The sequence below is a fragment of the Podarcis raffonei genome, chromosome 7, assembly GCF_027172205.1.
Source record: "Podarcis raffonei isolate rPodRaf1 chromosome 7, rPodRaf1.pri, whole genome shotgun sequence".
NCBI lineage: Eukaryota > Metazoa > Chordata > Lepidosauria > Squamata > Lacertidae > Podarcis > Podarcis raffonei.
In genome coordinates, this window is record NC_070608.1 from 49,926,819 (window position 1) to 49,942,301 (window position 15,483).

At 39.5% G+C, this 15,483-nt stretch overlaps 1 protein-coding gene across 4 annotated transcripts in view; it reads left to right on the forward strand.

The window, feature by feature from the left end:
* GNAL (G protein subunit alpha L) overlaps window positions 1-15,483 on the forward strand; it is a 153,038-nt gene that overhangs the window by 65,687 nt on the left and 71,868 nt on the right. For 2 of the 4 annotated variants that reach the window (XM_053396563.1, XM_053396560.1), the window contains exons 2-4: window positions 4,274-4,346; window positions 5,164-5,218; window positions 5,373-5,492. In XM_053396563.1, the coding sequence (XP_053252538.1) occupies window positions 4,312-4,346; window positions 5,164-5,218; window positions 5,373-5,492 (210 nt within the window). In that variant the 5' untranslated portion in view covers window positions 4,274-4,311. Of the gene's footprint in view, window positions 1-3,532; window positions 3,988-4,054; window positions 4,161-4,273; window positions 4,347-5,163; window positions 5,219-5,372; window positions 5,493-15,483 lie in introns of those variants that run through there. The other 2 variants (XM_053396561.1, XM_053396562.1) reach the window with 2 other exon arrangements.

The window sequence follows — 15,483 nt, forward strand, 5'->3', positions numbered from 1 at the left end:
GTATCACTGTTGGAAGCATTTTGTATACGTTGAAAAGTGGGGTTAGGGCGCATATTTGGCACAGGGGTGCTTAACTGTGCTTCCCTGTGCATATTAAAACAAGTAGAATATATTTCATTTAAAAAATCCTCTTTCATCCCATAGAATTGAGGCAGGCAAACGCACCACGAGTAGACTGTTCCTTCCTTGGTTTTGTTACCCTGCCTCCCTCTTCCAAGAATCACATCGCTCAAGGCAAATGGAAGCTAGATGAGGTCCTCTGGGCCTCTTTTCCTTCTTCCAGCTGTTTGCAACATGAAGATTTGGTACCATGGTAATGTTGGCAGTATTGTTTTTCTGCTGGAGTTGTTGGGAATGTAGTTTCCCTAGTCCGTGGCCAGGTCAAGGGAAGTAATAGTACCACACTATTCTGCCTTGGTCAGACCACACCTGAAATACTGTGTCCAGTTCTGGGTGCCACAATTTAAGAGGAATATTGACAAGCCTTATGAGGAGCGGTTAAGGGAGTTGGGTATGTTTAGCCTGGGAAAGAGGAGACTGAGAGGAAGTATGATAGCCATTTTCAAATATCTAAAGGGCTGTCATATGGAGGATGAAGCAAGCTTGTTTTCTCCTGCTCTGGAGGGTAGGACCCAAACCAATGGATTCACATTCCAAGAAAGGAGATTCCAAGTAAACATCCTTCTCATAGTAAGAGCTGTTAAACAGTGGAACAAACTCCCTTGGGAGGTGGGGGTCTCCTTCCTTGGAGGTTTTTAAGCAGAGGTTGGATGGCCATCTGTCATGGACACTTTAGCTGTGATTCCTGCATTGCAGAGGTGGTGGTCTAGATTACCCTTGGGGTTCTTTCCAACTTTCCAATTTTATGATTTTATGCATTTACCTCTCCCACCATCTTCAGGATGAGAACAATGTAGGAGACAGCAGAGGGGATTGGACTCACTGGTCCATTGGAATATGATATTTCCTTTTTGGCCCAATTCCTTTTTGTGGTTAGTACAAAGCTTTTTGCATTTTTGTTTAAAATGCTGTTTAAATAATCTGAGTGAGGCAGATTGTAGAGTGCATTGGTTTTGTTGTAGACTTTGAATGAGCTATCTTATTCATGAAACATTGGTTATTGAAATCACCGCCAGCTACAGTGAGGGAAAAAAGTATTTGATCCCCTGCTAAATTTGCCCGTTTGCCCTCTGACGAAGAAATGACCAGTCCATAATTTTAATGGTCGGTTTATTGTAGCTGTGAGAGATAGAATAACAACAGAGAAATCAAGAAGACAAAAGTCAGAGATTGATGTGCATTATAATGAGTGAAATAACTATTTGATCCCCTATCAACCAGCCAGATGTCAGGCTACCTGGTTTCTTCACTGTATGTAACGAGCTGAGATTAGAAGCACCTGCTGTAAGGGAGAGGTCTTACCTGTAGTCCCAGCTCGTTACAGTACCTGTACAAAAGGCACCTGTCGACAGAAGCAATCAATCTAGCAGATTCCAAAGTAGCTACCATTACCAAGAGAGCTGTCCAAGGATGTCAGGGACAAGACTGTAGACTTGCACAAGGCTGGACTGGGCTACAAGACTATTGCCAAGCAGCTTGGTGAGAAGGTGATAACAGCCAGTGCAATAATTCGCAAATGAAAGAAACACAAAATAACTGTCAATCTCCCTTGGTCTGGGGCTCCATGCAAGATTTCATCTCATGGATTTGCAATCATCATGAGAACGGTGATGAAGCAGCCCAGAACTACATGGAGGGGAATTTGTCAATGATCTCAGGGCAGCTGGGACCATAGTCACCATGAAAACAGTTGGTAACACACTATGCCATGAAGGACTGAGGTTTTGCAGAGCCCGCAAGGTCCCCTTGCTCATGACAGCACATGTACAGGCCCGTCTGCAGTTTGCCAATGCACATCTGAATGACCCGGAGGAGAACTGGGTGAAAGTGTTGTGGTCAGATGAAACCAAAATCGAGCTCTTTGGCATCAACTCAACTCGCCATGTTTGGAGGAGGAGGAATGCTGCCTACGACTCCAAGAACACCATCCCCACCATCAAACATAGAGGGGGACATATTATGCTTTGGGGGTGTTTTTCTGCTAAGGGGACCAGACACCTTCACCGCATCGAAGGGACGATGGACAGGACCATGTATCATCAAATCTTGTGTGAGCACCTCCTTCCCTCAGCTAGGGCATTGAAAATGGGTCAAGGGTGGGTATTCCAGCATGACAGTGACCCAAAACACACGGCCAAGGCAACAAAGGAGTGGCTCAAGAAGAAGCACACGAAGGTCCTGGAGTGGCCTAGCCAGTCTCCAGACTTTAATCCCATCGAAAATCTGTGGAAGGGGCTGAAGGTTCGAGTAGCTACACATCAGCCTCAAAATCTTACTGACTTGGAGAGGATCTGCAAAGAGGAGTGGGACAAAATACCTCCTGAGATGTGTGCAAATCTGGTGGCCACCTACAAGAAACGTCTGACCTCTGTAATTGCCAACAAGGGTTTTGCAACCAAGTAATAAGTCATCTTTTGCAAAGGGATCAAATACTTATTTCACTCATTATAACGCACATCAACCTCTGACTTTTGTCTTCTGGGTTTCTGGGGGTTTTCCTGTTGTTGTTCTGTCGCTCACAGCTACAATAAACCCATCATTAAAATTGTGGACTGGTCATTTATTTGTCAGAGGGCAAACGGGCAAATTTAGCAGAGGATCAAATACTTTCCCCCCTCACTGTATTCCTATGTTCTGCCTTGCAACTTTCACACTAACTCATTCCCTGATCAGTTCTGAAAAGCAACTCCTTCCATTAATGTGCTTTTTATTGACTGTATGCAAATCTGCTGTACTACCCTTATATTTAGCACTTAGCCGTTTGTTTAACTCCCAACATTTCTGAAATCTGGTAGAATCCCATCCTCCTGAATATGCCGGTTTCCAACACCTTTAATCTATAGGAATGGGGGGTGGGGGGTGGAGATTGAAAACATACAGCAATCTTGTATATAAGAATTCATGTTTCTACAAGGACCACCTAGAGACATTAGGGAAAGAAAATGGGTGGTGAATTTAGCCTAGGCTCAACTTGTTCCGTGTGCTATATGCATTAACACATGGGGACAATGGATCAAAATGGAATTCACGTGTCAGATTTTTTGAAGCGGCGATTTTGTGATGTAGAGCAGATTTTTAAAATTAGTAGCTCCGCTGGACTCTGTCACCCCCCCCCCACTTCCCTCATACCCCGTTTAAGGATTTGGATTATAAAAAAAAACCCCAGAGTTAGCACGCTCCATAGAATCCAGCTCTCACTTCCCGCCCTCCCCCCTCCTCTCCTGCAGCGTTTGTACTTTGACTACTTCCTGGTCTCACAGAAAGGGGCAGTGCTGAGTTACAAGGACAAAAATAGACCTTTACAGAGAAATATTGTAAGTGTGTGTGTGCGCGAGGGCGCCTCTCTCTCTCTTTCTCTCTCTCTCTCTCTTTCTGTATGTGTGTGTGCGCGCGCCTGCGTGTGGCGCTGAGAGAAAGCCAGCATTAGGTTTCCAGGAGGAGCCCTTTTCCTTTTCACTGTGTGTTAGGGGGGTTTTTTTGTACAGATTTTTGTTCTGTTTTAAAAAACACTTACCTCTCCCGGAAGCTTCTCTGCATCCCTTTGGGGGAGGAAAAAGAAACCAACCGTGATCAGAAACGACCAGAAACCATTTTATTTGAACAACTGGTGGGGAAGAAAAGAGGAAAGATACCATCACAGGGATATAAATATCATCCGTTAAAATTTATTTCTTTGCATTATTTATTTATAATCCTGTTCAGTCTGACATCCACCCTAAGCGATAGCAATGGGGTGTTTGGGCAACAGCAAAACGGAGGATCAGCGTATTGATGAGAAAGCACAGCGAGAAGCCAACAAAAAAATAGAGAAGCAGTTGCAGAAAGAGCGACTGGCTTATAAAGCCACACACCGTTTGCTTCTGCTGGGTAAGGAAGAACGGCTTTTTGGTGGGGGAGGGCGATGAGGGTGCAGTGGTGCAGTTCAGTTTCCCATGGCAGGCAAGCAAACTATACTATTTATGTGCAAGAGAAAATGAGATGGAAAGAATGCAGACCTGCTTTATAAATTCTATGTGCGTGAAATGCACAAATTGCCCTAGGTATGTATAGAGAAGAGTTGAATGTTTTAGGAAAACAGAGATGCTTCCATTCTGTCTTTCCCCATTTTCCCCTCCCCTAAATGTATACATCACACATTTTTCTTCTTTTTCAGGGGCTGGTGAGTCAGGAAAAAGCACTATTGTCAAGCAGATGAGGATCTTGCATGTAAATGGATTTAATTCAGAGTAAGAATTCTTCTTATTTGGAGGGGGGTGGAGAGAAAAAACCCCCACACAAACCCCAACAAGATGCATTAGAAACACATTAAGCCAAACTGGTTAACAGATCTTTCTTATCCTTTGTATGTAGCTTGTTGGTAATTTACCTCCATCAACTTACCCTATTAGCATGGATATTACTGCTCATATATATTAAGAGAGGCATGAATTCCTTATTTTTCCTCTGCTGGTCCTTCTGCTGTATTTTACACTGTTGCTACTGCAGTGTTTAATAGGCCCTTGTGTAGCAACAACATGGCGACTACTTCTTACAACAGCAAATAACTAAATATTGCCTGAGTATTAACAATATATTAGGTCGTGTGTGTGTAGATGTAGATATAGATATAGATATGTGTGTGTGTCAAGTACATATTTGAACTATCCCCATTTTTAAAGTTAATAAAAAAGAAATCAGTTTAACATGATGGTGTTTTGTTATAAAGTGTCTGTAGACTGTATTATTTATGTCAGATTTTTCTGAGAATGCCATATTTTGTGATTAGACATTTTCAGAAATGTAGAATTTGAGTCAGTTCATGGTAAAAGTAAGCAGTTTTTTAAAATAATCCCTCCACTCCTTTTTAAAAAATGCTTATACATTGTTATTTGTCATGTGGCAGAAATATAAATAATTTATTTTGATTAAAATTGTACACTACATTTTCCACTATGAAATATTAGGGGGGGGAAACAGCTATTAAAATTTGAACTTCAGCATCTCAGTAGCAGGTGAACACTCACAACAACTTGGCTAAATTGATTTGTGTTTGATTTCATACAGAGAAAAGAAACAGAAAATTCTGGATATTCGGAAAAATGTAAAAGATGCAATTGTGGTAAGAAAACATTTTTATTCCTTAAATGTATATACTTAGTGATTAGGATTGTGATTGCAGAGGAGACCCTGTTGTTCAGATAAGTCTAAATCACCTAGTAATTCTGTGTGTGATTTATCTCTGTTAATATGTCCTGTTCCTTTGCTTATTCTAGACCATAGTTTCAGCAATGAGCACTTTAATACCTCCAGTTCCACTGGCCAACCAAGAAAACCAATTTCGAGCGGACTACATCAAGAGTATAGCTCCCCTTTCTGACTTTGACTACACACAGGTAAGATTTAAAAGTACTCTGCCCTCTTCCTCCCCCTTGCAATGTTTAAAAAGCATGGGATGACTTGTTTACCATTTGGAAGGCTTACACTTTGGGATAAATTTATTATTATTGACTTTATCATTGGATAATTTTGTTTGGCACAGTATAAAATGTATAGGAAAAAATACTACCCATAGTGCTGCATTTTCTGTTCGTGAGGAAACGTTATATAATGAAAAGCAGTCAAGGACTGTGTGGATTTCAGATTCCTGGATTAACAAATTTTGCAGCACCTTTGTGGTATTATTTATTGCAGGAGACCAGATAAAACCAATATGAATAAATAGTGTAATGTTTGCAGATTTGAGATGGATCTGTTTATTATTTTGCTGGTGGTTGTATTTTCCTGGTGGCATGTTTGAGTAATGTTCAGTTAAGGCATATTTGGATAATCATTCTTTTATAGTTAAAATGCTTAGGCTTACATCCTACATCTCCTATCCCTCTCACCATTGCAGCCACCTATGTCTCCTGAAAGCTACTAGTAATTCAGGGGCCCCTACTGAACACTGTCAACTCTCCTTCTGTGAACATGCTTAAGCTAGCCTACTTTAGCAGCCAGGCCTGATTTGGGGTGAGTTCTTCCTCCCCCAGTGGCTCTCTGCACATATTATTCAGGAGATCCTTCTGACTGTCCAGAGAGGCTTTTATTGGGGGAACAGTTAGCTGCAGGAGGAAAGAGAGGCTGAGAAACTTTCCTATATGAACTTTTCTTAAGCTAACTTATCTTAAGATTCAAACATTTGTTCTTCATGGCTTGTGAATACTGACAGTATCTAGCATTTCTTTTTTTTATATGTAAGTAGCTGTATTGCTTGGGGAAGAAATGTTTCATTTTGCTTCTAGTATGAAGTTGTCTTCCTGTCATTCATTGTATCTACTTACAATGGAGCATCTTCTGATTATTCTAAGGAGAGAGGTTTTGGACAGGCAGCTGCTGCCTCATTGCTTGTTTCTAACACTGTGATCCTGTGCATGCCTTCTCAGAAGTAACTCTGAGTTCAGTGGGACTTACCCACTGGTAGGGGTTTATAGGATGGGATCCTGATACTTTGGACTTGTTCATTTTCCATTTTGAACACTTGGGATTTTTATTTTTAGAAGAATGGCTTTGTTGTAGTTATAAATTTGTCTCAAATGCAGTTATCTAGAAAACTACCTGCATACAGTTAGTTAGTTAGTTAGTTAGTTAGTTAGTTAGTTAGTTGGTTAGTTAGTTTATTGGCTCTCATTTGACAGAAATTATAAAACAATGATGAGCTTGAAATGTTTAACCAAATTAAATGATGTTGAATTTTATTTCAAAGATGTAAATGTGAAGCTACTGCTTCCTTAACTTTTGCATCCCTTTGTAATGCGTTATAATTACCGGTAATCTAGAGAGATTTTACATGACTCTTGTACAGTGAGGTATTTGTATGTGGTTTCCTTGTAAAGAAAATTACCACATCAGAAGATGACAAGCTTGATCTAGGTTTAAAAGACAGGATGTTGTACAAGTAAAGAATGCAGCTTTCTTCTGCATTCATGAAACATAAAGGTCATCCTTTCTCCAGTATAAAAATATTTTCAATGATCTGTTTTTAAATCAAGTTGGGCGCTGGATCCTTTCTGGAAGCATGCCAAGCTTGGAAATCAGGGTTGATCTTAGAGTTTTGTTTTTGGCGCTTTTGGCTTCCTTTGAAAAAGAGCAAAGGCACAAGATGTATCAATTACCTGGAAATGAAATTATTTATGATGTGTTTACTTGGGTGTATTCACATGAAATAAATTTGTAAAGGATACAGATTATAGATGAAATCATGCTTAGGGGAAAACAAGTCAGTGTTTTAGCTGCTGTTCTGTGATATTATGCATATTTGGGTATCATTAAGGCCATCTTCTCTTCGTTGCAACTCTGCACATTTTAAAGAACCAAAGTGGTTTACCGCTATAGAACTAGTGCTTTTTTTAAAGTTACATGGTTTTTAAAACATTTGAATTTCTTGTCTGTCTTGAGCACTGTGTGAGATGTTCAGTATCCAGGATCTAAGAGCACAGGGTTGCAGTGGCAGAACTATTCTAATAGTGTGATGTTGAATTCCACCCATAGGGTAGTATTCAACTAAATTTTACTCTGAGGAGACATACTGAAATTAATGGGCCTAACTTAGTCACATTTAATGGGTCTGCTCTGAGTAAAACTTAGTTAAATACCACCTACACTCTTGTAAGTAGTTCCAAAACGGCACCAAAATGGCTTGAAATTTCTCAACCAAGAGTTCCCTCATGCTACATGGCAAAGAATTTCTGAAAATTAGAGATGTGTCAAAAGCAATGTGAAACCAATGGCAAGACTGCTTTTCAAGGGGGGGGGGAAGAATCCCAGCGTGCACTTGCAAGCAACGTGGATCCCCTAAAGGAGGTTCTTGGCTACCAAACAACAAATGGCACTTGATTTCTATGGAGGAACTCCAAAGTTGGATGAAAATTGTGGTTTTTTATGACACCAAATTGCTTTGTTTTAAAAATAAAATTAAAAATACATAAAGTGAAATGTCAGGCATCTATCGTTTATTAAATCCATTTAATTTGTATTTAGTAATAGTTGGTAAATGGGATATGGCTGTCCAAAATGAGGAAATGCCTCAGCAAATAATTGCATTTGTTTCCCAAAATTTATTTCAACTGAAAATAACTCTTGTGTGTTCTTGACTTGAAGTGTACTCTGCAGTGATTTAAACTTGATGAAGTATTTTTCTCTCTCTCTGAAAAAGAAAAATCATATTTAAGATTCTAGCTAGCCTACATTGTAACAGGCAGCGAAGCTTTACTCTGCTTTGATGCATATATTAGGCAGTATCCTCTCACACTGCAACAGATACGTGGTTTCTCCCCTCCTCCCATATGTATGAAGCAATTCTCAGTGCAGTTTACAAAACAGAAACATGAAACAGCAGAATGCTTATAACTGAAACAGCGGTAAATAATCCATATCAAAATAAAAATACAATTAACAGTGAAAACTATAACCATAAAATAGAAACTATAGAAAATAGTTAAAAGCAGACTGAAATGTCCAGGTCTTTTAAGACCTTTTTAAAAAAATAGTTAGGGAGGGAGCAAAGCAGAGCTCCTTTGAATGGGCATTCAATGAGGAATTATTGTGCTGCCTGCCTGCCTGCATACACATACTTGGGATGGGGCGGGGGGGGGGGAGGATCAAACCTGGGCACTTGAGTCCCATCAGTAACCTCCATACCCATACTAATGAATGATTAGTTCTCATTGAGTTTAGTGTGGCTTACTCTCTGGTAAGCATGCAGCACTGAAATGAGTGAGATTTAATTATAAGTAAATATGCTACGGATTAAGTTACATATAGAGATCATAATTTAAAGCAGACATGCTGCTAAACTATGTTCAACATTTATTGTTGTTATGAAAACAATTATATTACAATATAATTGTTTTCATAACAATTACATTTCTGTTTTAAGCTAAACAAATTCTATTATATTAGTTCTGGCTCTATAACAGAGTTATAATTTTTGTTGCTGGTGTTTGTGAACTTTTCTTAATGTATAGCTAACGATTTATCTGATGTTTTTAGTTCTTTAAGATGTACTTAGTTTGAGGTATGCATTTTCTAGGAGAGTGTTTCCTATTCTAGAGTTTCTTCTATTATTTTTTATAAAGATGTGTGGCGATATTAAAAGAAATAACAGGTTTATTAACCATATTTGAAAAAATGCAGTTGTAGCATTTTATGTCATTGCTTGGGGATAGATTTTACATAGATTTTGTAGTGTATTATGGACAAGTTAAGAAATGAATGTTAATTAGATTAGCACATTTAGGTACAACAGGAAGGTTTAGAGTGGAAGAAGAAGCTCTACTGTTTATCTGGACCTTTGGGATAGAGTGGTGATTGACATTTTTTTAGGCTAACAGAAATTGACCTGTGCCATTTTTAATTCTGTATTGATGGTTGTTTTGCCCTTTGTGTGGCAGAGTGAATATATTAAGGGCATATTATGCTACTAGCTGTGAACTAGTATTATGTCTGTTATGTAAGTTTCAACTTGTTAAAGACGATTAAGCTTTAAATATTTTGACACTGTTTGCAAACATAGTTGGTACAGAATTATCTTTAGATATTGAGGGTATATGTCTAGAAGAAGAAAAACTATTTGTTTGCACATGCATAAAATAATTATTTTCAATTTGTAGGGATGTGTACAGCAAGTGCTTGGAAAGTTGAACCACATTTAAGAGATGTTCTTGGTAACATGCATTACAGTACTGTGCATGTTTACTCAAGTAGGTTCCACTGTGTTCAATGAGGTATACTCCCAGGTAACTGCATATACAACTGTGGCCTGAATTCCTAATCTGCATATAAAATATAAATGTTAATAGGTAAATTTTAGAACCAGTTAAGCATTCTTAAAGTTCTGTTCAGAAATAAATAGTCTCAAGGGGGTGCAACTATTCCTAGGATTGGTTTGTTAACATCTTTTAACTTTGTTTGGAACATACAGAGTGATTTACTGCTTTTGTGAGTAGTGCCCCCCCTGTGATTTTTCAGAAAAGTTTAAAATTATGCCTCCATGTTGTCCCTTTTAATGCTAATGAGTAAACATAACATTCACTGTAAATATTACTTTATTTTTTCACTTTTTGTTTTTATAAAACAGGCCCAGCACCAACAGCCAGTCATTGCCCTTCATGCCAGGAGTATCATTTACAAAACTCATATTTATCAAAAATATCAGTAGCAATTTTATCCCCTGTGCTTTTTAACATCCACATGAAACTGCTGACTAGGGTCATCTGTAGTTTATCTGTAGTTAGCAATATGCTGACATTATGCTGATGACACACAGCTCCTTTACATCTGCAGGTGTGGCAGTGGATGTGCTGGACCCTTGTCTTGCCTTAGTAATAGAGCAACAAACTGAAGCACAATCCAGATGAGTTTGAGGCACTGCTAGTGGGCAGTTCCCTAGACCAGATGGATGGGAGGTTGCCTGCTCTTGATTGGGTTATACTCCCTCTGAAGGAGTGGGTATGTAGCTTGGGGATTCTTCTGCATCCATTGTTATTGCTTGAGGCTCAAGTGGCGACTGTGCTATGGTGTGCCTTCCACCAGCTCCGACTGGACAGAGATAGCCTAACTAATTCAGTCTATGGTCTGGTAATCTCTAGGTTAGATTACTGCACCACGTTGTACGTAGGGCTGCCTCTGAAGATAGTTTGGAAATTTCAGCTGGTGCAGAATTCAGCATCCAGGTTGCTCACTGGGGCAAAACAGTTTGAGCATATTACACCAATCCTTGCCCAGTTGCCAATTAGTTTCTGGGACTAATTTAAAGCACTGATTTTTACCTATAAAGCCTTAAATGGCGCAGGACCACAATACCTCAAGAACCACATCTCCATATGAACCGACCCAGACCTTTCAATCACCATCTGAGCCCTTCATTGTGTTCTTCCTCCATGAGAGGTCTGGAGGCTGGCAACACGAAAACGGGCCTTTTATGCCATGGCTCCCTGCCTGTGGAATGCTCTCCCTTGGGAGACTCGCCTGTCACCTTCATTACATATCTTTAGGTGCCAGGCGAAAACATTTCTTTTTAACCAGTCCTTTGGCTGATTAACATTCCGTGTCCTTTTGAATGTGTTTGTGGGAGGATGGGATTACTGGTTTGTTCTTGTTTTTATTAGGTATCTTGTGTTCTCATTTGTATTTTTATGTTGTGAACTGCCCTGTGATCTTCAGATGAAGGAGTTTTTACAAATTTAATAAATAATAATAATAATACAGTAGTAAAACCCAGACCCAGTTCAAGGCATCAGGAAGATACTTAAATAAACAGGTTCATCATCAAGAGCCATCCAAATGCCAATACAGTTGAGGCCTCTTGAATTTCAACAGTGAGGGCATTCCATAGACCTGATACAATCAATGAAATAGCATGTATACCCTATAGACAGACATTCAATACATAGCTAGTGAGTAATTGCTGCCTCCAGTGCAGGGTTTGAAACTAGCAGGGCACCAGGTGCATTTCACGCCTAGAGATTCTCCATTTGCGAGCACCTCAAAAGGTCTGGGTGCCATTTTTTGCGCCTGGCTGACACTTAAGGATTATTGAAATGTATGTGCCTTGAAGCCTCAAAGTATATGTTAAGGATAGGCAGTATGTTAAGGAATTTAACAATAAAGAGTAGGGTGTTTTGAAAACCGAAGTATAGTACTAATTCCCAATGTTTTTATTATAAATACCAAATTATTAACAATTTCTTAACAATTAACAAATGTATTAACAATTTCTGTTTAAAATGTAGTATTACCAATGCGTCACTTATGTGAATTGCGTATTAGTTCATGCTTATCAAAATGATAAATAAAAAGTGTTGCTGACCCCCCCCCATGGCGACTAGCCATTCTGTTTTGGCGCCCACAACCCAGGTTCCAGGAAGCAGTTGGCTCCTAGCTCTTCTATTCTAGTTTCTAACACTGCCCCAGTGTAGGTGGAAATCTTGACTTCAGTGGCCCACACAGTGTGCTGCTAGCCACTCAACAACTTTGTCCCTATGTGTTGCTGAGATAGCAACCTGCATGCCTTTCACACTGTCTCTCAATGGCAGGAACAGGTAAAGAGAGATGCAAGCGTTACACTGCCTAGGGCTTGGAGCCATAAAATGGTTCACATTTTAAGATAATGTTCTATTTTTCTATTTGCATACCAGCCAGAATGAAAGTGTTGTCTTATAATGGATATTTCATTACTGAACATTAACATAATTTTAAAATTCTTGTACATTTAGTGCCATTTGTTTTTTGATATCCTAGGACAGCTTTCAGATGGTATCATTTGTGTGTCACATACTTCAAGCTATGCAAATATCAATTATAAACTAATATTAATCCTTATTGTGTAAAAGAGGTTGAATCCTAGAGCCTCCTCCCAAAATGGATCAAGCAGAGGCTTCCAACAGACATGACCTCCCTACCGACAGAGCACTTCTTCAGGGGCAAATAGGAGCCTCCACCCAATCCTAACCCCCTCCAGTCAGTGAATTCAGGGGTCAGGATTACTATGTTAGATGAGATTTCAAAATCAACAACAAATTTATCACATTATTCAATATTTCTATATTGTCGTACCTTGGAAGTTGAATGGAATTCGTTCCAGAAGTCCATTTGACTTCCAAAACGTTCAAAAACCAATTTGCCGCGGATGTTCAGGTTCCAAAAACACGTTCACAAACCGGAACAATCACTTCCAGGTTTGCAGCGTTCAGGAGCTAAAACGTCTGAGTTCCAGGGCATTCAGTATCCAAGGTATGACTGTAATTAAGACCATTTATATGTTTTTGTTCATATGATTCATGTATCTTGGGGAGGTAAAAAGTTGTTAAATTTTAAATTAAAATCTCAAAGAATGTGTGAAGAAAAACAATGAAGGTTGTACAGAGATAATTTTGGATTAATTTGATCTGGCATATTCTTAAACCATTATCCTTAACTGAGGATTCAAACTTAGTGAATAAACTCTTTGCTTGAAAACATTACAAATGTTGCTGCAATAACAGATCTGACTCATAAAAATAGCTTTAAAGACTTAGGAAACTGCTTTTTTAAAAAAGATAATAAAGCAAATTTGGTTTTCCTCCTTGGTCTTAAATGGACTATTAAGGATTGTTTTCCATGTTTTCTTTTCCTTATACGATTTCTTAACAGGGATAGAAGACATAGAACCATAGAGTTGCAGAGTTGGAAGGGACCATAAGTGTCATCTAGTCCAACCCCCTTTTGAACTGAAAACCATTAGATTAAGAGCCTCATGCTGTACTGACTGAGCTATCTTTCAGCATATAATATTTGTTTTGTGATATGTGCCAGATCCAAAACATACATGTGAATGGTGGTGGTGTTGAATTTGTGGAAATGTGCCAATTAATTAATATCTGATCAAGTGACAGATGTGCAGAACTGCATTGATTTTTTCCGTGCTATCCTACACATTTTCATAAGACCACTTAGAAAAATAACCTTAATTTCAGTCCTGTTCATACATGCCTGAGCCCACTATGTTTTGTGAGACTGCCACTCTACATGCCTACTCAGATGTAAGTCTCAATGGAGCTGTCTCCTAGTTAACTGTGTATAGAATGACTGTAAAAATATATAGCTTTCCCCCTTAATGATTATGTTTTTAAAGGAAAAATCATCTCAGTATGAAATGTCAAAAGGTATAATCGAAGCAGATTATCAAAAAGAGCAGCTATATGCAGAGAACAGCATGTAGATTCAGATGTTGGCCAAATTTTGCCCAAAGATGAACCTTAGGAAAGCAAAGGTAGAAACTAGACGAGTGAATATTTGAGAAAGTGCAACTAATGTTACAACAATAATTTATGAATAAGTTGAGTTCACCTAAATACTTCCACTGGTTGAATTCTATAACTTTACTTGGTGCATTTTAATGGAACAGCATAAAAGATCAAAGCCTGAGACTTAAGTTAGATTTCTGGGTGTCCTTTCCTGTTCTTTGTTCTTCAGAATAGTTGTATCTGCTGGCAAGTTATATTTGTTTACTAAATCTAGGATCACTGGCGGAGGAAGAGGAGTGTGGGGGGAGCGCACCGCCCCCAGCAGTGCGATCCCAGTAGGGTGCCATCGCGGCTGCTCCCCCCTGCCCGCGCTGGGTGCCACCCCCCTGCAGGTGGTCTCCACGCCCCTGGGATGCACCCCAGTCCCACCCCGCCTGTTCTCCGCCCCCCAGTGCTGGAGCATGAAGCTCCACCACTGTCTAGGATACTGTAATTTGCTCCTGAAGGAGAAACCCAACAGAGTACTTCGTATGATCGTAGCTTAATAAACCACACATACTGCCCCTTTGCTCCACCCTTCATACGAGCTGGCAAGAAAACCAGGAAGGATTCCATTAACTGTATATTTGTGTTTTGAAAGTCAGGGTATTAAGCCATGCTCAAACTATATCCTGGCTTGTTCCAAAGCTATCATCCATAGTTTTCCGTTTTGGACAAAACACAAAACAGTAGTTTGGTGAAAGACTTCCTGGTTTGTTTGCCAGCTCTCGTGAAGCAAGAAGCAAAGGTGCTATGTACACTCCACAAATGTTGGTTCTTATATTGGCTTATTAAGCTAAGATATGAGCATCCAATCACAGTCCATATATATCAGCCAAATGAATCTAAGGTTAATTTTCTTTATTTTTAAAATTAATGTTAATAATTATTTTATTTGAGGGTGAATCCAAACATATTCTATTTTCTTTAACATGAAACCATTATATTTTATGTATTTGTACAAAAAGTCTGTAAAAGAACTTTGTAAAAAAGAAACATATAGTCATACCTCATGTTACGTCCGCTTCATGTGACGTTCTTTCAGGTTACATCCCGCGGCCACCTGGAAGTACCGGAAAGGGTTACTTCCGGGTTTTGCTGCTCACGCATGCGCAGAAGCGCAAAATGATGTCATGCGCATGCGCAGAAGTGGCGATTGCAACCCGTGCGTGCACAGATGCACCACTGTGGGTTGCGCTCTTTTCATGTTGCGAACAGGCCTCCAGAACGGATCCCGTTCGCAACCAGAGGTACCACTGTATTGTATTAGTAGTAGTTCACATCACTAGGAGAGACAGCATTAAAAAAAGTATCACCCCCCCCCCCCGTATTATAACCGTAAGTGTGAAGTTTCTCAGACAATTGGTTGTCTTGGTAAAATGTTAAAATGCTTGGATCTCTGAGGTACAAACCTGGCAGCCATATTTCATTCAACCTGCAAGATCCTGTGGTCTATCAAGCTCTGATGTGGTTTCTCTTTCATGTAACCCTGGAGAAGGCCCACAGAGATAAAGTGGCAGAGGGAAGTTTGAGAGCACCCAAGAGAGAACTAGGCAGTCCTACAGTGCAGTAAACCTGACACACT